This window comes from Aquarana catesbeiana, linkage group LG01 (genome assembly GCF_042186555.1).
Source record: "Aquarana catesbeiana isolate 2022-GZ linkage group LG01, ASM4218655v1, whole genome shotgun sequence".
Lineage (NCBI taxonomy): Eukaryota > Metazoa > Chordata > Amphibia > Anura > Ranidae > Aquarana > Aquarana catesbeiana.
In genome coordinates this window covers 809,192,187-809,216,649 of record NC_133324.1, presented here as the reverse complement: position 1 = coordinate 809,216,649, position 24,463 = coordinate 809,192,187, and the positions used below count along the sequence as shown (strand labels likewise).

At 40.5% G+C, this 24,463-nt stretch overlaps 1 protein-coding gene across 1 annotated transcript in view; it reads right to left on the bottom strand.

Annotated features, from left to right (window-relative positions):
- The window catches only part of FGL1 (fibrinogen like 1), a 101,067-nt gene that overhangs the window by 4,899 nt on the left and 71,705 nt on the right, over nt 1–24,463 (bottom strand). Inside the window, exons 5-7 of the mRNA XM_073607984.1 lie at nt 24,208–24,305; nt 20,478–20,566; nt 13,285–13,472 (exon numbers count right to left, since the gene is read on the bottom strand). Coding sequence (XP_073464085.1) covers nt 13,285–13,472; nt 20,478–20,566; nt 24,208–24,305 — 375 coding nt within the window. The remainder of the gene's footprint in view (nt 1–13,284; nt 13,473–20,477; nt 20,567–24,207; nt 24,306–24,463) is intronic.

The window sequence follows — 24,463 nt, the reverse complement described above, 5'->3', positions numbered from 1 at the left end:
GTGTTATGCATCTCAGTGTGCACTATAAAATGTTCACTAACAAAATGACCTTAAAATTTTTTTAAATAATTATGCAATAGTAATAAGCAAATGTACTGAATTTCAGTAAATACAGTTTTAAAGAATTACAGTTACTGTAGATACAAAGAACACATTTTGTTTTGTTATTTTTATCTTTTTGTTGCTACACTAAAATGTATCATTCCGGTAGAAAACATGGAAAGGGCATACACCATCTTTTGATTAAAATTCGTGGTACTCTGGATACGACACTTTTGTATGGATTGCCATGTCCCGATAATAAGATTATTGGAAAAAATTGAATTTTAGATGATGGACTTTTTAGGCATAACGCGAGTGTATATAAAAGATATACAGTATTTATTACAAAAAATAAAACGAAGACAAAAACATAAAATTACATCAAATATTCACAAATTGTGCCTATGAGCATAAACGACGCACCACCTACATACATATAACAATTAAAAAAATTTGGAGGACCAGACTCATCACTCTACAGTGTTAAGAAATTTGAAGAGGTAGTGTGTCATACAAAACTCAGCTCAGCTCAAGCTGAGGTGGTGCGTCATTTATGCTCATAGGCACAATTTGTAAATATTTGATGTAATTTTATGTTTTTGTCTTGATTTTATTTTTTGTAATAAATATATCTTTTATATACAATTGTATTATGCCTCAAAAGTCCATCATCTAAAATTCTAATTTTTCCAATACACCATCTTTTGTATTTACATTTTGTAGTTATATAAACACACACTAAAAAGAAAGAACAAAGGAATGCAAATTTAAAAATAAATAAATAAATATTCAATTGAAACATTAGTCAAGGAGAGAAGAAAGAATAAATTAGGATTCTGCTTCCTGCCCAAGGTTGGCTGTGTCTTCCTGGAGATTTATTAAAGCATCACATGCCTATGTCTGCTACTTAGCTCCCTACCTGTTGTGCCCTGCCTCCTGTGCTAGCTGTTGGCAGACTCCTCCTTGCTGATCCTTGTACCACTCTTTTGGATTGCTGACTTGACCTTGGAACTGTTTACAGCATTGCGCTTGCTCGCTGCCTGCACTGACCTTGTACAGTCCATAGATTTCTCTCGTCTTATCAGCCTCAGGACTACAAATACCAGTTGTTACTACTTTCTTTTGGTCCTGGTGCCGTCTTGCCAGGAGCTATAGCATGGTGTGCAAAGACCTGGGGGCAACTAAGTACCAGTAGGCCTGCTTGCCTTAAAGTCATTGTAAAGTCAGAAGGTTTTTTATCCTAATGCATTAAGATAAAAAACTTTCTGTGTGCAGCAGCCCCCTCAGCCCCCCTAATACTTACCTGAGCCCATCTTGATCCAACAACTTTGCAGGAACTGCCTGAACTCCCTCCTCATTGCCTGAAATGGCAGCATGGGGCCATTGGCTCCCGCTGCTGTCAATCAAAGTCAGTGAGCCAATGAGGAGAGAGGAGATGGGGCTGAACCATGGCTCCATGTCTAATTGTACACACAGATTAGCGGCTCAGCTGCCCCCATAGCAAGCTGCTTGCTGTGGGGGCACTCGGCAGGGGCAGGGGCCAGAAGCACCGGCGAGGGACCCCAAAAGGGGAGGATCTGGGCTGCTCTGTGCAAAACCACTGCACAGAGTGGGTAAGTATAACATATTTGTTATTTTTAAACATAAAAAAACTGAGACTTTAGTATTACTTTAAGGAAATAGGGGGCTGCTAATTTCAGAAACGCACACTGGCTATAGATCCTGTCTATGGCTCCATTCACACTAATGTGTTTTCTTATGCATTTTGCAGAAATGCAGGGAAAATTTTTAGCATGGATTCCAATGGAACATGTTCACATCAATGCATTTTTATGCCTCGGCGTGGAAAGGGTTGGGGACTTTTTTCCCGCAAAATGCAGCGTTTTGCATGTAATAGACTTCAATGGAACCGCATCCAAAATGCAAATACTGCTATTTTGCCGCGATTTTGCCACGATTAGCATCTTGCTAATTGTGTTTCTTCTGCACATTCACTGTATATAACTGGTTGCTAAGGAGGGGCCCAGGAAGCCGGCCGCCGCGTCCTTAACAACCGATGAGTCATCAGCTGTCAGCGGACTTCCCCACTGAATGTAAAAAAAAAGAATTGCTGGCAAAAAAAAATCGTGAAAAAAACAGTGCGGGGTCCCCCCAGGTCCATACCAGGCCCTTGGGTCTAGTATGGATTGAGAGGGGACCCTGCCCCACGCCAAATTTTTTTTTAAAAATGGCGTGGGATCCCCCCAAAATCCATACCAGACCCTTATCTGAGCATGCAGCCCGGGTGGTCAGGAAAGGGAGGGGACAAGCGAGCCCCCCTTCCTGAACCATACCAGGCCACATGCCCTTAACATGGTGGGTGGGTGCTTTGGGGCAGGGGGGCTCTGAGCCCCCCCACCCCAAAACGCCTTGCCCCCATGAGGATGGGGGCTTCTTCCCGACAACCCTTGCCTGGTGGTTATCGGGGGTCTGCAGGGGGGGCTTATCGGAATCTGGAAGCCCCTTTTAACAAGGGGACCCCTAGATCCTGGCCTCCCCCCCATGTGAATGAGTATGGGATACATTGTACCCCTACCCATTCACCACAAAAAAGTGTGTAGTGTCAAAAACTGTCTACTGTCTATTATTAAGATATTAAAAATATCTTCTTCTCCACGTCTTCCTCCGGTCTTCCTCTATCTTCTCCTGTATCTTCCTCCTCTAGGCTTGTTCTTCTTCCGCTCTTCTTCTTTCTCCTGTCTTCTTTGTCCGGTGTTCTTCTTCCTCTGCTGCCGCTCCTGCCACGACCCTCCTCTGACGCTGCGTCCTGCTGATCTGTCTGCGCTGATGTCAAGCATTTCTTAGATAACGATGGGGGGCGTTGCCATCGGATGATGTCATCCAGAGGCCCCGCCCCTTATAATGTCGCAGACCCATCATGCCCCGAGGGTGATGTCACAAGGGGGCAGGCCTCCGGATTACATCGTCCGGTGGCCATGCCTCATCGTTATCTAGGACATGCTTGACATCGGAGCAGACAGATCAGCAGGACACAGCATCAGAGGAGGGTCGTTGGCGGGAACGGCACCAGAGGAAGAACACCGGACAAAGAAGACAGGAGAAAGAAGAAGATGCGGGAGAAGAGGGAGGAGGACCAGAGGAAGAAGCGGGGAAGAAGATATCTTTAATAAGACTTGTCAAAAACTGTCTACTGTATTTTTTCACACTACTTTTTTGTGGTGAATGGGTAGGGGTACAATGTACCCCATACTCATTCACATGGGGGGGACTGAGCAAACAATTAAAACAAAAACCCTGCGCTTGCTCAGTGATTTAGCAGCTAACACAACAAATAGAAATTTTGCTCAATAACAGGTGTAACAAAGTGTAGCGCAACAGTGCTAAATAAAATAACCGTAATGAAAAGTGAGGGATGAAATAAGTGTAAAACTTATATATTGAAAAAAATATAATAAAATGTGATGAAAAAGAAGGTCTCTAATATCTTCTAAGTATCCATCATATATACTGGTTAATCACAGTCCATTTTAAAATGAAGCAGTTCCGATCACCATGTGTGCAATCAATACAATGGATGAAGAGTGAATGTAGTGATACCGCCACCCAAGTGAAATGGAGGCTTACCAAAAAGTTTGAACCCAAAAGAGCATACGCTCTATGGGTCAAACCAGCTTATATTGCCCACCAGCAATGAAGGGGGAGTCTTGGGAACCGGCAGTATTTGGAGTCTTGAGAGTCTTCACAAGAGGGTCTTCTCCATACAGGTGGTTATATGTCCAGAGAAGTGGCCCATAGGAAATAAAAAAAGGGGCCACATAGCGTGATTCCGTAAACAGGAACATTTTTTAATAAAAGTAAAACACTTATATTTAAGTAGTTTAAAAAGCGCTTAGACGAAGTCTAGTGAGACGAAACACGTTGGGAGGACTCCAATGCCGCCACGATTTTACACTAAGCGCTTTTTAAACTACTTAAATGTAAGTGTTTTACTTTAAAAAAAATGTTTCCTGTTTACGGAATCACGCTATGTGGCCCCTTTTTTTATTTCCTATGGGCCACTTCTCTGGACATATAACCACCTGTATGGAGAAGACCCTCTTGTGAAGGCTCTCAAGACACCAAATACTGCCGATTCCCAAGACTCCCCCTTCATTGCCGATGGGCAATATAAGCTGGTTTGACCCATAGAGTGTATGCTCTTTTGGGTTCAAACTTTTTGGTAAGCCTCCATTTCACTTGGGTGGCGGTATCACTACATTCACTCTTCATCCATTGTATTGATTGCACACCCGGTGATCGGAACGGTTTCATTTTAAAATGGACTGTGATTAACCAGTATATATGATGGATACTTAGAAGATATTAGAGACTTTCTTTTTCATCACATTTTATTATATTTTTTTCCATTTATAAGTTTTACACTTATTTCATCCCTCACTTTTCCTTACGGTTATTTTATTTAGCACTATAGCGCTACACTTTGTTACACCTTACAAATGGGGGGGAGGCCAGGATCTGGGGGCCCTCTTGTTAAAGGGGGCTTCCAGATTCCGATAAGCCCTCCGCCCGTAGACCCCGACAACCACCGGGAAAGGGTTGTCGGCAAGTGGCCCTTTTCCCCATTAACATGGGCAAGGTGGTTTGGGTTGGGGGGGCACAGAGCCCCAAAGCACCCACCCCCCATGTTGAGGGCATGTGGCCTGGTATGGTTTAGGAGGGGAGGGCGCTCACTCATCCCCTCCTTTTCCTGACCTGCTGGGCTGCATGCTTGGATAAGTCTGGTATGGATTTTGGGGGGACCCCATGCCATTTAAAAAAAAAAAATTGGCGTGAGGGGTCCCCTCTGAATCCATACTAGACCCAAGGGCTTAGTATGGACCTGGGGGGGGGGGGGATGGGACTCCATACTGTTTTTTTTCACAATTTTTTTTTAGCCAGAAATTCTTTTTTTCTTTTACATTCAGTGGGGAAGCCCGCTGACAGCTGATGACTAAACGATTGTTAAGGACACAGTGGCCGGTTTCCCGGCCCCCTCCTTAGCAACCATATATACAGTATATACAGTGTAAAAAACAAAACAAAAAAACCCTGTAAAAACACGTGTCCAAAAACACGTGTCCAAAAACGCGGCAAGCACCGCAAAAAGCACTGCAGAAATGCTCAAAAGCAACATGCATAGATGTGAATTGAGCCTTAGGCATTGGACTGAGCATCACAATATTCTAAAGAATAGCTACAAATCTGCATGTAAAATTTGTAACAAATTACAATGTAATAAAATTGTTGCATTGTAGGGAGTTAAGGAAGGGAAATACATCAGTTTTGTGTTGTAAATATTGTTAAATTTTTCATGTGCCAATTTAACAATGTTTTTAGACAATTTCTATGTTGTGTTACACCATCTGCACCAAATCACATTAAAAGGACTGTACAACAGTTAAAATGTCAAATCACATGCACCAAATAATGAAGCACTTGCACCATTACTCTACTTTAAAAACTGTATTAAAATATACAACATTCCCAGAATGGTGTAAATAAGATGGTAGGGAGGGGCGGATATTGACAATCAGCATTGCAGCAAGAGGAGAGGGGATGTGTTTGGACATTTCAGATTGAGCTCATTCAAATCTGGTGCACCACCACATGACAAATTAACAAGTTGGAATACATCAATTTGATTAACTTGGCGAAGGAAACAACATTTAAGAAGGCATATTGACATTTTTGGCATGCTCCAGTATTTCCCAGATAGCAATGATAACTGTGTTGAATTGTAAGTCTTGTTAACTTGCTGCACATTTTCACTGGCAAGTTGTACACTTGCAGAGCACTTGAAACACAAGTTCTAGTTGACACTTTTCCAATTTGTAGCAAATTTGGCAAGCCCCTAGCAAGAGCAAAGTTGCAGTGGTGAGTCTACAGCAAGAGCTCTGCAAGTCTACAGCATGAAAATTCAGCCACAGTGACCCCTGTGGTGAGATGACTTTTACACAACATAACTGAACCACAACTTGCAGAATATTTGCAAAAAAAGTTGATCTGGAGTCTTGCAATGTGGACTTGCTGCAATTGTGCAACAAACTTGTGACGCCTGGCAAATCTAGCAATAGCTTAGCAAGTCCTTTTCAAACTTTCAGCACAATTCCTTGCTATCTGGGTTGTTAATCCCCTACAGTGTTGTTTCTAAATGATAATTGTTACAAGCTGTTACAGTTATCATTAAAGTGTTACTAAACCCAGGACCCTGCATTCACTATATCTGGTCTCCCACAGTACACAGAACATGGAAAGCAATTATATAAGTAAATATAAACTGCTAAATATCTGTTCTCAGCAGTATATATCAGTCACGTGACTTCTATTAGTGTCTGGTTAAAGCTTGTTGGAGGAGTTTTCATTCTCCCATGATTGAGAATGCAGGACCCCTAACCCTCTGTCTGGACAGTGCTGATTGGCCCTGTGCTGATCACATCCCAGATAGCAAGGATAACTTGCCACACATTTGTGGCAGGCTTGAATTGTAAGTTCTGTTAACTTGCTGCACATTTTCAATGGAAAGTTGTACACTTGCAGAGCACTTGAAGCACAAGTTCTAGTTGACACTTTTCCAAAAGCAAAGTTGCAGTGGTGAGTTTCCAGCAAGAGCTTTGCAAGTCACAGTGACCCCTGTGGTGGGATGACTAATGCACAACATAACTGAACAGAACTTGCAGTAGACTGGCAGAATGTTTGCAAAGAAAGTTGATCTGGAGTCATGCAGTGTGGACTTGCTGCAATTGTGCTACAAACTTGTGAAGCCTGGCAAGACTTCAGCCACTCCTTTCTATGTAAACCTACCACACTATACAGACCTCCCTTTGTTTTCCAAGGCTCTGATGAAGTGGGAATCCCTTGGAACGCGTCAGCCTACCATTGAGCATTTGCTCTTGCATGGGCTTAACTAATTTTAAATGAATATTTGTAACGTAGTTTTTATGAATATGTATTAATTACTTTGTACTCATCTACTCTGTTTAGAATAAACTATATCATTTTGATCCATGTGTTAGATCACGCACCTTCTTCTTTCTCACAGTGCCTGAAAAACACCTCAGTGTGAAAGGGGTCTAAGTAAGTGCATGAAGACCAATGTGATTTCATACCCGGTACATCTACCTCCACTAATACACGGAGAATGTTTTTGAATATACAACAGTGGTGGCTGGTGGTATACTTTTTTTTGGGGGGGGGGACAATGCACCCACACCCCCCCCAGTCGGTCACCAGCCCCACACTTACCTCATCTTTTGGGCAACGCTTCCTCCGGGTGATGGGCGGCAGCTTCCCCTGCATCTCTTCTTTTGAATCACAGCGGTTTCCGCCGTGCATCTCCTCCCTAGTCCCTATGTGGCCAATAGGATCACTTCTCCTTTCAGGCAATCGAGTGACAGGTCTCAAGACCCCCTTCCTGATTGGCCGGGAGGAGAATCAGAAGGACAATAGCGAATTTTAATTCGCTATTGTCACACAACTGGGTGGGCTCAGGGAGAAGTGCTCTGTGCCCCTGGCGCATCCTTTTTTGAAGCCTATTAGAGCCTCTGGCTCTAACCACATGCGAATGTGAACTACATTGCGAACCACATTGGAATCCATGCGTCCGGTGCCCGGCATGTAGATTAGGGGGCCGGACACATGGATGGTGTGGGGGTGGATTACGGGCCGCCACTAATATACAACATCAATTGGAGGAATCCGGCTCTAGGGCAATACTATCCCTAGATACAACCTAGGCCTTTGACAGTATTGAATGGCCTTACTTATGGGAAACCCTAAGTCGCTTTGGCATAGGCCCTAAATTTATAGCTTGGGTACAACTTGCCCAACCATTGGCAAAAGTGTCAGGGCTGGGCTCAGCCCTTCCTTCTCAAAGCTGACCGTTCAGCTGTCGGCTAATTGCCAGCTCCTATTTCTCCAGTGACTCACCTGTTGATGTTATCCTGCTTGTCAGTCCTGCCTACTTAAGCCGTCCAGTCCAGATAATCTTTGCCTTTGCCTTGGTCACATCTCTAGAGACACTCTCCTGTGTTCCTGTTAAAGACTTGCTTGGCTGACATTCCTTCTGGCTCCCTGACGTTTTGGCTTGTCTGACTATCCGTTCGGGTTCCTGGACTCTGGCTATGTTTTGACTACCTTTACCCTGTTTACCTTTTTTTATTATTAAACAAGTGTGATTTAACTGTACTTCTGTCTCATTGTGATTCATGGTTTCTGACAAAAAGTCAATGTCAATTAGACATATGCGGTTTGTTTTGTTCCAAATTGAAATTAGGACAAATCTTTGTTTTTCGGAAATTCAGATGTATCCGAATTTCCGAATTACAATAGTACCGAATCTAATCAAATCCGAAATAACAGAAACATTTTTTGGATGAAATTCGAATTCGAATTGTTTTTGAATACTTTTGGAATTTGAATAGTTTTCCAATTTCCAAAGAGAATAAAATAGAATAGAAAATACAAGAACAGAATAGACTAGAATATAACAAACTGTAACAAATAGAATAGAAAGAATACAACCATCTTTTGAAATTCGAATTTCAAATAGAATAAATTTGAATAGAAAATAATAGAATAGAAAAAAAATAGAATAGACTATAATAGAATAGAAAAGAATAGAATTAAAAAAACAATAGAATAGAAAGAATATATTCATCTCCCAAATTTCAAATAGAATCAATTCAAATTTGAATAGAATAGAAAATAATAGATTAGAATAGAATAGAAAATAACAGAATAGTATATAAAAAAAACAACAGAAAAGAATAGAAATAATATAACCATCTTCTGAAATTCGAATTTCGAATAGAATAAATTTGAATAGAAAATAATAGAAGAAGAAGAAGAATAAGAATAAAATAAACAAATAGAATAATAGAATAGAAAAGAATAGCATAAACAAATAGAAAAAGAATATAATTTAAAAAAACAATAGAATAGAAAGAATATAACCATTTTCCAAAATCCAAATAGAATCAATTGGAATAGATTTGAATTTTGGAAAATGGTTATATTATTTCTATTGTACTGTTTTTTCAATTCTATTCTTTTCTATTCTATTCAAACTTCAGAAGATGGTTATAATTTCTATTCTATTCCTTTTTTTCTATTTTATTCCTTTCTATTCTATTCTATTCCATTCTATTCTGTTCTTTTATTTTCTATCTTATTTTGTTCTGTTTTACTCTATTATATTCTATTCTTTTATTTTTGTTATAGTCTTCTCTATTTTATTCTCCTTGGAAATTGGAAAACTATTCAAATTCGAAAACTATTCAAAATTGATTCAAAAACTTTTTGAATTGATCCAAATTTGAATATGAATAAACTAAATAAATTCCGAAAATGAATTAAACAAATTTAACTAAATTAATTTATGTAAATAATGAATCAAAAACAAATCAAAACTATTTTTTTAGTTCTGCGCATGTCTAGTGTCAATGCTCCCCCTTTCTGCATCTCTCCAGAAGCACTAGGCAGGGGTGCCCTTTATCTCCCCTCCTGTTTGCTCTCGTTATGGTTCCATTGGCAATGTCAGCACAGGCGTCTGGTGCCATAAAAGGTTTTAGATGTGCCTCATTAGAAGAAAAGATAATACTGTATGCTGATAATGCCCTATTTTTTTCTTCAGGATACTAGTTTGTCCTTAGTTAATCTCATCACCCGGATCTGAACATTTTGGGCCCCTCTCAGGCCTAGAAATAAACTGGGCCAAATCAACCCATGTCGTTATACCATTTACACCTACCCGACGTAGCAGCGTTTCTTGCAATTGTCAACACGTTTAAGTACCTTGGTGTTCACATCTTCTCTAGCGTGACAGAGTACCTGAATTTAAATCTACATCCCTTGATCTCAAAGCTCCGCTTTAAATCCAAGTGCTGGTGTTGCCTGCCTTTTCTGTGGTGGGCAGTGCTAACTTGAGTGAAAATTATCTGGCTTCCACAGATTCTTTATATCTTGCAAAATGCACCGCTCTGGATTCCAAACTCATACATTTTCATACTCTTGATGCACTGAGCCACAAGCTGGTATGAAAACAGGGTCCCTCCGGGATTAAGTTGGAAACAGTGTAGTGGCCTCTGGAGGAGGGAGGCTTAGCGCTGCCTCATTTATGTTTTTATTACCTGGTGGCACAACTGCAAATGCTTACAGGCCTCATCAGTGTATTGGTTGTGGACCCCACCTTACTCTTGATGGAACAGATTCCGGGCTCAATCCCATTCAGAAGCAGGATCTTTGCACAATATAAAATCTCTGCCCACTATCCTGATGTTGCAAAGGGTTTGGGATACGATTAAGTCTACCTTGCAATATAAGGGATACTCAGAATATATTCTGCTATGGGATAACATCACTTTGCCAGAAATTGCCAACCTGGGCACCTTTGCACAATGGAAGTCAAGAGGTATTACGTTAGTTCCCCCCTATTTGGGAACAATGTGTTGAAATCATTTTAACAGATTCAGGACAAATTTTATCTCCCTCACACCTGTTTTACCAATATCTCCTGCTGAGACATGCACTACATGCCCAACACAATCTAACCCCACTTACACATTCTAGACTATCTGTGCTCAACACCATACAAAAAGCTAATGGTAAGAGGGGTAACATTTCCTATGTGTACATGAGTTTACTTAACTCTATCTTGCACAAAAATCCTTTATCCTGCAAATCTAAATGGGAACAGGATGTGGACAACTGGACATGATTTCTGGGGATTACTGGAAATCTATCTTACAAATGATCTCTTTAGTCTCCTTTTCTAAATCTAGCCATTTGTTTCAATTGTACATTCTACATAGAACCACTGAATGGTTGCATAAATACTATCTTCTATTCCCCAGATGCTTGAGGGACACTGTAAACTTAAATCACATGTTCTGGCGTTGCCTTTAATTATTCGGACTTGCATGAAATTGTGGCTATAATTAACCTGACATTTGATACTCGTATTAATTTAATTCTTTAATATGCATCTTGGGCTGGCTGGAGATGCCTGAGGACAACCGATTACCAACTATAGCCCCAATAAGATTATTGTATTTAGCCAGGAAGCTGGTAGCTGCGAGGTGGCTCTCAGCTACTCCTCCTACTCCTTGCCCAATGGATCAGGGAGGTCAAGGCTACGCTCTTATTGGAGAAATTGACATATCAAAAAAGGGGTTGTCCTTACAAGTTTGAAATAATGTGAGGGAGGTGGATGGGAACTTCCAGATCAGCTATGAGAAACCACACTAGAGATGAATCATAGCATTAATACTGCTCTTTAGTTCCCCCTCAAGATATACACAGTTCTAGGTAGCGTATTTAAATGGGTAACCCTTGTTATCCTTTTGGCCTGATCTAGATTCTAACAGATATTTTTTACAGATGCAGTCTTATCCCGACTTCCCTGTTTGGTAATGGTGCATGTACCACACTTACAGTACAAACGGTGATGACTGACCACATGCTACTTCTATTAGGAGTCTCTTTCCTTGTTCTTATTTTTCAGTGTATTCTAGTTCACCTTTTTCCTCATATGCAAATGTTCTCCACTGCATTACTAACCGATACTTGAAATCTTACACTTTGTGAAATTTTGTTAGGGTATATGTCATTTTATATATCTACCTGTATTTTCAGTGCATTCTTTTATGTACTGTCAACCAGAAAAACGTTATTTTCAATAAAAATGATCTGATTAAAAAAAGAGGGTGATTTACCTCTTAGGCAATTGTCCTCAGAACAAGTGTACCAATTTAACAGATTTTACCCCCACCTTTTGTGCTAAAGACAAATCAAATTTTTTGGCTTTCCCCTCACTTAATTGGCGACAAAGATTTTTTTAAATGCAATACATTTAAAAAGGCAAAGAGCATTACCACAATGCACATTGCCACATACATTATGGTAGGATCTCAGTACCTATACTGACAGTAGTCATAATAGAGAAACTGGTACAATGAGTGGGAGGGTCATTGTGGGATGTTTAAGGTAGGAGGCTTTATTGAGAATTCCTTTTATTTATTTATTTGAGAATATTGCATGATTGTTATACCAACTTTTTTCAAGCTGAATATAGACACACTAATAGCAGAAAATTAGGAAGTGAGGAACTTTTATTTACAGCTCGCAGATATTGATGATTGAAGGCTTGATATCTGAAAAGACAACAGTTTTATAATCGTCTTGGCCCAAAGAGGGCTAGCTGTCACTAGCTGTAGAGCAAACCTAAATAACCTGCTAATGTAATGCCAGCTGCCATTTTGGAACAGGTAGTGCTTTGGTTAGATAGCATGCCTCCAGGAGAATAATATATCTGCATGACAATGATAAGGGCAGGTGGGAGAGTCTTTGCAATGTACGAGGTGCTAGGGATGGGTCCTGGATGCCAGATATATTTTTCCACTATTTAGGTTGTGGGCCTTTTAAGAGGAAACTTAAAATACATTTTTTGTATTCAGGAGTTCCCACCCATGAAGGGTAAGGGGTTCCAGGGTGGTCCAGATGGAAAGGAGAGTACTCATTTTCAGTACTCTCTGGATTGCTAAGTCCTCATTTTGGGACTCAGAATTCTGAGGTTTGGAAAGATATTTGGGTGGGACGGAACCTCCAGCCCTGATTACAGAGACTTTGGTCGTGGATTAACCTGTGTTCATCAGAAAAGGAAGAGGAAACAGTCGGCACCTGTCTGTGAGGGAAACAGCAGAACACAGCTGTGTGAGCAATGTGGGCTATCTTGTGTCTGAGACACGGTTGCTAAACTGTGGTAACCCCCTTTTTGGGACCCCTGAGGCAGACTGGAGTTGGCAAATACCCTGTAATGGACGAGTGTAACCAGCACTGAGCCAACTCTTTATTTTTGATTGATGGGCAATTTTTGTTTGCTTTTCCTTGCTGAGGACAAAGCTATTTCTGTTTGCCTATTTTTTTTTTTATTTTTTTATTAAAGGACTGTTTGCTTTTACCAACATGCTTGGCTAATGATCTTGTGCTCCAATATCACAGCTATCAAGTTATTGGTTAATCATGTACAACTCAAAAGATACACTATTTGAACTCTAAGAAGTTACTTTGAATTGGGAATGTCAGGTCTACAGATGGTTACTAGACATGGTAAGGCCATAATAGTGTTAAATTCAAATGTGGGAAATACTGTATTTGAAAAAAAAACAATACAGGGAACTTAGCTCATCTTTCTTATCCAAATGTTACCTGTTATACCACCATCCACCTTTATCCTGATCAGCACAGTTCTCCTCATAGTTGTCATTGTCTCGATCCAAAGTGCTAAATTTCATCCCATTATGGTTTGCCCACCATTGCACTTCTGGGTTAAATCCTCCAGTGAGAGAGTCTCCAGCTGTACCTGAATACTCTCCACAACTAATCTGGTAACTGCTCTGAAAACAAGGACGGAGGTTGTAGTAAAATATCTGGTGCACATCATAAAACTTATTGACATTTAATGTGGTTATTTTATTTTTTTTTAACTAGTGGTTATTAATACGTTTTTTAAATGATTCAAGAAACGTTTAGCACTACTGTAAATCATACAAATTAATCCAAATAAAGTCAGAATATTATAAGATAGGCATCTATTATCTTAAGTTAAAGTGCAGGTTACACCTATTTGTAGTTCCCCGCACATGGAATTGCGTAAATCTACCTGGCCGTGCCAGCGCATGTGCTCCTAGTTTTTTCTATGGAAAGCTCTAAAATATAAATTATATACTCTGGACAAAAATCTATAGGAATGAAAGACAGTGCAAAGTGCATGAGATGGAATGCTCAGGAAAATTTTGACAAGCCAGTTTGCTGGCTTCCAGTGATGGCTGCTAAGACTGGGGACAGGTGAGTATAAGACTAAGGAATGGGGGGGGGGTCTAGAAGAATTACAATACAAGTGTAACTGCAGATACACTTTATATTAGAATTAGAAAATGGAGCATTGCTAAAAATATCACACAAAAAATGCAACTAGTGCACATATAAATTGAAATTGCTCCCAACACCAAAAGAGATTGAAGATTAGTCCATAGGTATAAATATATGTGCTCTTCATATGACTTGTGACAACACCACAAACTCATGTTCCTCCACCACATAGATTGTGTGCTTACCAGAGGCAAGCTATTATGAGCTTGTGGCTATTAACCTCGCCAGGAGCTTGTTCCAAAAGGATGGCGATGACAGCTCTCAGATACTTGATGCGACAGGAACACACAGCAAAATGACCACAGGGTTTCGGTCATTCAAAAGTCTCAGTTGGCGGCCAGAAGGTAACCCAAAATAAAGAGTAACTCACCATAGTGTAAATTGTATTAAAAAAGCATTTATTTAAAATTAAAGGTTACACTTACACATAGTAGGAAGTAAACTTGCAAGGATAAAAGCCGGCTGGCAAAACCGAACACCCGTCCACTACGGTACACAGCGCAATGACATCAGCACGTCACTCCTCCCGACGTGCGTTTTGTCACACTCTGACATCGTCCTGGGGCATGGGCGATGCACTGACTCATTGCACTATATACTGAACAGATAGAACCACGCCTCGATCTGCGACCCAAGTGGCAGGACCTAAAAACGCCATATTGGAAGCTGGAAAAAACATCAGTTGCCAGTATGGTAATTTGTCAAGTAAGAGGATCCTAAAGTCCTAAGGAAGAGAACAAAGGAAGAATAATAATCTTAAGGAAGTATTCTACACATGACTAAACATGCAAAAAAAAAACTTCCCAAAGGGTAAAGATCGTTCGTATAAAAAACAGCCTAACACATTTAAAACGGCCATCAGGTGCCACTTCATAGCATTCCCTGATCAACCTCTCCAACCAACCCAGTCATGGTATTGTGTTAGACACTCTAAGCTCACAGAAAGGGTAAAGTGTTAAACACAATTCACCCCATTGTGAGCGCAGACTCACGGAAATGTTTCAAAAGAGAGCTGAGGGGACATGAAGCAAAGCTCGCATTTCCGCCCCCAGTGGTAGAAAGTAGATATGTCAACTAGTAAGACAAAAATCTCCAAATGACTACAATAACAACAAAAAATATACAAAAATAGAATAATTGAATTCCAAAATTATATAAATATAATACCATACATCTCGAATGAGGGAGCTATATAGAATAGATAAATATATATATATATATATATATATATATTTACTGTATATAAATTTATATAAAATTATATATATATATATATATATATATATATATATACATATATATATAAAAAATAAACAATATGATCAAAAAGAAAGGAATTAAAAAAAGGAAAAGAATAGAAAAAATATAAAAATATATGGAAAAAACAAAAATGAGCAAAATTTTCCACTAGGGATTAACCTGGAAAAAGTTTACTAATGCCCATCATGAAAGGTGTTGCCACTAAGGTCTCACATCAAGTTCACATATTCATGTAAACCAACATCTATGAATTATCAATAAATGCATTCACGTCTACGTCAGCGTTCAGTCCAAATGGGAAATAACTGTCAGGAACCATGAATCAGACCGAGACGGAAGTATAGTTAAGTCACACTTGTTTAATAATAATTATAATAAGGTAAACAGAGTAAGCGTAGCCAAAACAAGCCAGAGTTCAGTAATCGGATCGGGTAGTCAGCCAAGCAAATGTCAGAGAGCCAGAGATAAACGTAGTAGTACAGCAAGCAGGATCAGGAGTCAGAAGGAACGTCAGCCGAGCAAGTCTTCAACAGGAAAGCAGGAGAAAGTCTCTGTGATGTTGACAAAGGCGAAGGCAGAGATCAAGTGAGCTGGACGACTTTAAGTAGGCAGGACCGACTAGCAGAATCAACAACAGCTGGGTAACTGTAGGGAGAGATGGGAGCTGGCAATTACCCGAAACCTGAGCGGCCAGCTCAGAGAAGGAAGGGCTGAGCCCAGCCCTTACAATAACTTCTGATTTTATGTATCCATGACATTTCAAGCCTGGATATGCCTCTAACCAGAGAGCTTCCTCTCCAATGTGGGCTATATTTATCTATACCCAAAAATAGTGTATTTGAGGGATCACAGTTATGAACCGCTGAGTAGTGTTTAGAGACTGAATGCTTGGAAAAGCCATTGATTATAGTGGTGATATGCTCATTCAACCTCACAGAAAGGGGTCGTTTAGTCCTGCCCACATATTGCAGCCCACAAGGGCATTGGAGCAGGTAGACGACCCCCTCAGTTGAGCATGTGATTAAAGGTCTAATTTCGTTTTCCATCAATGTACTAGAAGAGGTAAACTTTTGAGTTCTTCTCTGTGTGCTTCTATTTAAAGGACAAACACGACAACTCCTTCACTGGTAGAAGCCAGTGAGGTTCTGAAATAAAACTTTTTGATGGATGGGGGGTTGAGAATACTAGGTGCCACTCTATCTTTAATAGAAGGGGCACCGTTATAAATAAGAGGTGTTTTAGGTAACACTGTATTTAGAACCTGATCACTGTCCAAAATGTGCCAGTGTTTATTTATCAGCTTTTTTATACTCATATGTTGCACTGAGTAGGGACAGACCGTCAGATCAGGATAAGCGGTGCTGCGCCAAGGATCAGCTGGGTTTAAGGAGGCACTCCGCAGGAGCTGTGGTGCTGGAACGTTAGGTGATGCAAAGTCCATGGTATACTTGCAGCAAAAAGTCGCAGCAGGTTGCAGGACCATGATTGCAGGCAGAGTAATGAGGAAGAACGCCAGAGGCAGGAGCAGAGCCTCAAGGGTAGCCAGGTTCGGTAACAGGCAGGCAGCAGGGTACAAGGCAGCAGGCAGAAGTGAAGTCACATGGATAGCCAGGTCTGGCAACAGGCGAGCAGTGCAGTACAAAGTAGTAGGCATAAGCAGAGTCCAATGGGAAGCCAGGATCGGAAACTGGTAATCAGAGCAGAAACAGGATCCAGAAGCAGGGTCAAGGCAAGCCAGGTTCATCAACAGGTAACAAGCAGGTAGTAGCAGGGTTCAGGTATCAGGGTACAGCTGAAGATCAGTCAGCACCGGTCTGGGGTCAGAGCACTTCTTTAAATAGGCTGGCTGGCGCCAACTGGTGTTACGGGCGCACTCCTGCGCGTGCACGCCGTCCACCGTGCATTGATGTGCACAGGTATCTGCAGCCGTCCGTGTGTGCGCGCATGCGCGTGAGTGCGCACCGAACGGGAACTAATAGTTCTCTTACACTCATCAAGAGTCATTCTTAGAGAGTCACTTGAATAGTCCTTCTCCGAGAACCTGTTTGTTAGGGTCTGTGCCTGTATCAAAAACTCCTCATTATCCATGCAGTTGCGTTTTAGCCGCATAAATTGGCTTTTTGCCACTGATCGAAGCCATGATTAATGATGGCAGCTAGCAACAGGAATGTATGAGTTCCTGTTGGCAGCCTTAAAAAAGGTGGAAGTGATAAACTGATCATCCTTTACTGCAATTTTGAAGTCTAAAAAGTTAATCTCAGACTGACTGGCCTCATAGTTATGTTGGATACCCCTAGTGTTGTTATTTAGGTAATCCATTAATAGATCAAGGTCAGATCGGCAACCATCCCAAAGGAGGAGGGTGTCGTCTATGTACCGTTCCCACAGTACCAATTGCGGTCTCTCTTGGGCATAGACGACATCCTCCTCCCAAAGGGCCATAAAAAGGTTAGCCAAACTAGGGGCATATTTGGCCCCCATAGCGACCCCTCTATGCTGACGAAAGAACTGACCCTCAAACCAAAAATAATTGTGTGAGGCCACAAACCTTAACAATTCCAAAATGAAGGAGATCTGTTCATCATGTAGAACAGAATCATGCCTCAAGAAATATTCGAAAGCAAAAAGTCCCAGGTCATGAATGTATAACCGTATAGAGGGAGGTAACGTCGGCTGTCACCAGCCACATTCCCTCCCTAGGGGTATAACCTGACAAAAGATTAATTACATGATGTGAATCTTTAATGTGGGAAGGCATCCTCAATACCAATGGCTGTAAACAGCAGTCAATACACCTGCCCACCTGGGACGTAATGGAATCTATGCCACTTACTATAGGGCGTCCCGGAGCAGGTAGAATGCTTGTGTATTTTGGGTAGATAATATATAGTTGGTGTACGTAGTACTTTGGGTACCAAATGTAATTTCTCTTTCGTATTTAGAATACCCGGATTTAATCCTCCCGCTATAATATTATGTAATTCTTTTGGATAGTTACCCTTAGGATCTGAGAGTAAGGGGGTGTAAGTGTCACGATCCCCTAGAATCCTGTACATCTCATCCATATAATCTTTCCTATCAAGGATTACAATCCCCCCCTTTGTCGGCTGGTCTAATAACCAGCTCCTTATTATTGCATAAGGAGTCGAGGCCAGCAGCCATATCATTGTTGGGCCTAACTTTTTTAATAGGCATCTTGTCCAGGTCTTTAAGTTACACATCTCTAAATATTTTAAGAGAGGGGGCAAGAGCACCCCTTTCGGGGGGGTTGAATGAGCATATCACCAATATATTCAATGGCTTTTCCAAGCATTCAGTCTCTAAACACTACTCAGCGGTTCATAACTGTGATCCCTCAAATACACTATTTTTGGGTATAGATAAATATGGCCCACATTGGAGAGGAAGCTCTCTGGTTAGAGGTATATCCAGGCTTGAAATGTCAGGGATACATAAAATTAGAAGATATATCCCATTTGGACTGAATGTTGACATAGACGTGAATTCATTTATTGATAATTCATAGATGTTGGTTTCCATGAATATGTGAACTTGATGTGAGACCTTAGTGGCAACACCTTTCATGATGGGCATTAGTAAACTTTCTCCAGGTTAATCCCTCATTTTTTTTTGCTCATTTTTGTTTTTTCCAAATATTTTTATATTTTTTTCTATATTTTCCTATTTTTTATTCCTTTCTTTTTGATCATATCGTTTATTTTTTATATATATAATTTTATATAAATTCGTATAAATATAGATTTATATTTACTTTTTTTAATATATATATATATATATATATATATATATATATATATATATATATATATCTCTGTTTATTTATCTATTCTATATATCTCCCTCATTCAGGATGTATGGTGTTATATTCGTATAATTTTGGAATTCAATTATTATTCTATTTTTGTATATTTTTTGTTATTGTAGTCATTTGGAGATTTTTGTCTTACTAGTTGCCATATTTGCTTTCTACCACTGGGGACGGAAATGCGAGCTTTGCTTCGTGTCCCCTCAGCTCTCTTTTGAAACATTTCCGGGAGTCTGCGCTCACAATGGGGTGAATTGTTTTTAACACTTTGCCATTTCTGTGAGCTTAGAGTGTCTAACACAATACCATGGCTGGGTTGGTTGGAGAGGTCGATCGGGGAATGCTAGGAAGTGGCACCCGATGGCCGCTTTTCAAATGTGTTAGGCTGTTTTTTTATACGAATGACCTTTACCCTTTGGGAAGTTTTTTTTGCATGTTTAGTCATGTGTAGAATACTTCCTTAAGATTATTATTATTACTTTGTTCTCTTCCTTAGGACTTTAGGATCCTCTTACTTGACAAATTAACATATAGGGAAGTGAAGTTTTTTCCAACTTCCAATATGGAGTTTTTAGGTCCCGCCACTTGGGTCTCAGATCGAGGCGTGGTTCTATCTGTTCAGTATATAGTGCGATGAGTCAGTGCGTTGCCTGTGCCCCAGGAGGACGTCAGAGTGTGACGAAATGCACGTCAGGAGGAGTGATGTGCTGACGTCATCGCACTGTGTACCGTGGTGGACGGGTGTTCACTTTTGCTGGCCGGCTTTTATCTTTGCAAGTTTACTTCCTACTATGTGTAAGTGTAACTTTTAATTTTAAATAAATGCTTTTTTAATACAATTTACACTATGGTGAGTTCCTCTTTATTTTGGGTTACCTTCTGGCCTCCAACTGAGACCTTTGAATGACCGAAACCCTGTGGTCATTTTGCTGTGCGTTCCTGTCACATCGAGTATCTGATTGATGTCATCACCATCCTTTTGGAACAAGCCCCTGGCGGGGTTAATAGCAGCAAGGTCATGATAGCTTGCCTCTGGTAAGCATGCAATCTATGTGGTAGAGGAACACGAGTTTGAGGTGTTTGTGGTGTTGTCACAAGTCATATGAAGAGCACATATGTTTATACCTATGGACTAATCTTCAATCTTTTTTGGTGTTGGGAGCAATTTCAATATATATGTGCACTAGTTGCATTTTTTGTGTGATATTTTTAGTGCAGCTCCATTTTCTAATTCAATTTGCTTATATGTGTATCCCATATTGAGCTGCTGCTGTGTTTTTGTTTTATTTGCTTTGTTTGCTCACTCAGCGCAGTATTTTTTTACTTTTTACACTTTATATTATATTATATTACATTTATATTATTTCCCCAGTCCTACAATTACCTCTTCATGGCCAACTCTGAAACTTTTGTAGTCAGCAATTCGTCTTTGTCCTTCAAAATCCTGGAGATCAATTCTTAATGTGTAGTCATCTGGTTATGGAAAAATAACATAATAAAAATGTTTATTTCAATAAAAATATGTTACACTCTTAGTCTGGGAAAAAGCATTCTGAAAGCACAAAAACAGTAGGACATGTTCTGACAGGCACACAACATATGTGAAAATGAGGTATTGTTATCTGTATGAATAATTCATTTTATTTTTCTTTAACATAACTGGAGGGTGTGACATTAATGAGATAATTATTTCAGACAGCAAGCCCATGTGCAAACAAATATTTGGGATGTACTGTATATTTTGACTTTAGAGCTTACACATATGGGGCATACTATATTTATTAAAATCATAACAGTTAGCCATTTGATCACAAGCGCTTTCCCCAATGGGGTTTGTATTACTGTGTCAGTAGATAAAATCACCGGGCTGAGCTAACAGAAAGGATCCCTCTCTCTGTGCTCCAGACCCCTCTAAGTATGTTGGACAAGATCTCCGGTGCCACAAATTGTATGTAATAAAGAGAATATATAGTGCTCGCTGCAAGGATTGGTATTTATTGTATATATAAGTAATAAAACGTACAAACTTGGCACTGCAACCCAGTGCCTGGTATGCGAGCGTGTACAATCAATTCCACATGATGGCAGCGGGTGACGTCATGTGATTCCCTTCCGTTCTAGGGGCATTTATTGAGGGGAATGTCTCCACCAGTCCCCCGCATTCGGCTGGTACGGTGGGGGTCCCTTCCTTGGTCCACTCTGGGCCCCCGAAAATCCCCCTCTTCATAGGAGACGTTATTCTGTAGAAGTGAAAACCTATTATGGATGGGTACTTGTCCACCACGTGGATATTGGGATCTCCCTCGATTTGAATGATTCCCATGGGGTTCTGAGTATTGGCGAGTGTTTTCACAATTTTGGGATGACTCTTGATTATAGTGCAAGAATGATTGAGAATTATCTCGATAAATATATATTCTCTGTATTACATGCAATTTGTGGTACCGGAGATCTTGTCCAGCATACTTGGAGGAGTCTGGAGCGCAGAGAGAGGGATCCTTCCTATTAGCTCAGCCCAGTGATTTTATCTACTGACACAGTAATAGAAACCCTATTGGGGAAAGTGCTTGTGACCTTATTCCTTCAGGAGTCCACTTTGTGAAGTGAGCTGCTAGTATTACAAGTGGTGGAGGTTCTTCACGGATTCACCTGCATGATCGTTTACAAAAGCACTATTTTGGACACTTATTATTGTTGCTTGTGTTCTGTTACACATGAACTTTATTTTATATGTATAACCAAGATAGCAAGGAATTGTGCTGAAAGTTTGAAAGGGACTTGCTAAGCTATTGCTAGACTTGCCAGGCGTCGCAAGTTTGTTGCACAATTGCAGCAAGTCCACATTACATGACTCCAGATCAACTTTCTTTGCAAACATTCTGCAAGTCTTCTGCAAGTTGTGGTTCAGGTATGTTGTGCAAAAGTAATCCCACCACTGGGGTCACTGTGGCTGAATTTTCATGCTGTAGACTTGCAGAGCTCTTGCTGTAGACTCACCACTGCAACTTAACTTGCCAGTGAAAATGTGCAGCAAGTTAACAAGACTTACAATTCAGCACTGCCACAAAATTGTGGCAAGTTATCCTTGCTATCTGAAATGTTTCTCCCAGCGCTGCACTGTTTTATAGTATTTTTACTGGCCTGCACAGAATCTTGAGCTCAACCCAATAGAACACCTTTGGGATGAATTAGAGCGGAGACTGCGAGGCAGGCCTTCTCCTCCAGATCAGTGCCTGACCTTAACAAATGCGCTTCTGGACGAATGGTCAAACATTCCCATAGACACACTCCTAAACCTTGTGGACAGCCTTTCCAGAAGAGTTGAAGCTGTTATAGCTGCAAAGGGTGGACCAACTCAATATTGAATCTTACAGACTAAGACTGGGATGCCATTAAAGTTCATGCAAAGGCCGGCATCCCAAAACTTTTGGTAATATAGTGTATATCTCATCACCAGCTGCAAGAACTAGCATTTTACTAGTCACCTGCTTGTCAGTACTAGGATCCCTTTAGGACCCAGCACAACTCACCTGACACAGCCTTTGCCTGGGAAACAACAGTGATTGGCCAGCTCACCTTTAAATCACTTGTATCAGCATTCAATCAGTGCTCGTGTTAGAGTTTACCTTGTGTTTGATCCAGTTGATATCTGCTCTGTGTATTTCGTGTATGACCAGGCTCGTTTGACCCTGTTTGCTTGCTTCGGTACCGTTTGGACTCTGATCTTCCTGTGTATGACCCAGCTTGCCTGGACTACGCTTTGCCTGATTCTACTGTAGTACCTTCATCTGCAGCGGTGAACTACAAGCACCAGACATCTATCCTCAACTGCAGCGGTGAACTACAAGCACCAGACAACATCTATCCTCATCTGCAGCAGTGAACTACAAGGTCCAGCAAACATCTACCTTCATCTTCAGTGGTGAACTACAAGTCCCAGCTGACCTGCTCTGCTCAGACCTGCTCATGGTATGTGCTCTTGTTCTTTGAACTCTTTGCATAATCAGAACACCTGAACTGTTACCTGTTATATGCTCCTAGCCTGACACTGCTAATATTTAAACCTGTATTATAATTGTATTATTTTTCCCTAAATATGAATGTGGTTTAATGTATAAAGTGTACTAGCAGAGGGCTTATTTGGGCCCCTACTAGTTTGGCATACAACAAAATATATTTTATTAAAAACAACTGCAGCACCCCAGTGGTAAAACATATTCAAAGGATTTAATAAAGCAGTACTGTACCCCCCCCCCCCCCCCCAGGTACAAAACTCTCTGCCACTGTGTGTTCTTACAGGTGCAAGCAGCAAGGAGGAAGCTCACTGTCAGCATCTGAAACAGGAGCCTCAGTGGTGTCTTTCTGTGTTTCTTCTCACTGAGATTCTTGACAGCTAACTGCCTGATTCCCTGGCCCACCTTGGTTTGTGTCATGTTTCTGATGAACCTTAAATCCTTTGCTCCTCTCTTGAACTTCCTGATTTAAACCATGTCTCTGCACTTTCTTCTTTGCCGGATTATTGTGCTCCTCTCCAACCAATATCTTGCTCTTGTCACTCCTGCTGCTGTCCATATCCTCACAGCCATTTGTTACTGAACTGTGGTTTGTTTCTTGACTACGCTAACGCTTGATCCCAACCTACAACCATTTGTTGCTAACCTTTTGCTAGTTTATTGACTATGCTTTTGCTAGATCCTAACCTGCAACCACTTGTTACTGACCTTTGACTTGTTTACTGACTACACTTCTGCTTGATCTCTACCAGACACCACCTGCCACCTTTTAAGGGGTACTTTGCCCACACCAAAGAAGGCCTACTCTTGCAAAGCAATGCAGAGAACATGAGAGGTAACGCCAACATCCTCATACATCTTAATCCTAGCAAAAAATAAAAAATAAATTTCTTGCTTAAGGAATAATAATGACATTGTTTTGTTCCTAAAGCAACCATTAATTTTGCTATTTTCAGGATCATAACCTGAAGTTCAGCATCACTAGCATTAGTAGTAGTAGGAGCTTTACATAATCTATGAAAATGTGAACAACATGTGACTGTGATTCAAGTCATTAATAGGTGGTAGAATAAAAGGCATGTCAATGGTAATGTAAAGTACCTTGCAATGTCAAGAAGTGCAAGTTATCATTTCCTAGCCAGAATTCTCCCTTCGCTGAAGCAAAATCCCCAAAACCTTGTTTATAGTCGGTCCAATTCCTGATGGAACAGAAAATCAAGTGTTTATGTGTAGTTATAATATCTGTAATTATAGTTTTATATGATCTACAAGATTTAAAGGTTTATTTTGCAACTGGATAGATGAATGGACATGATGCTTATTAACACATAATATAATTTTGACCCAAGTTAACATT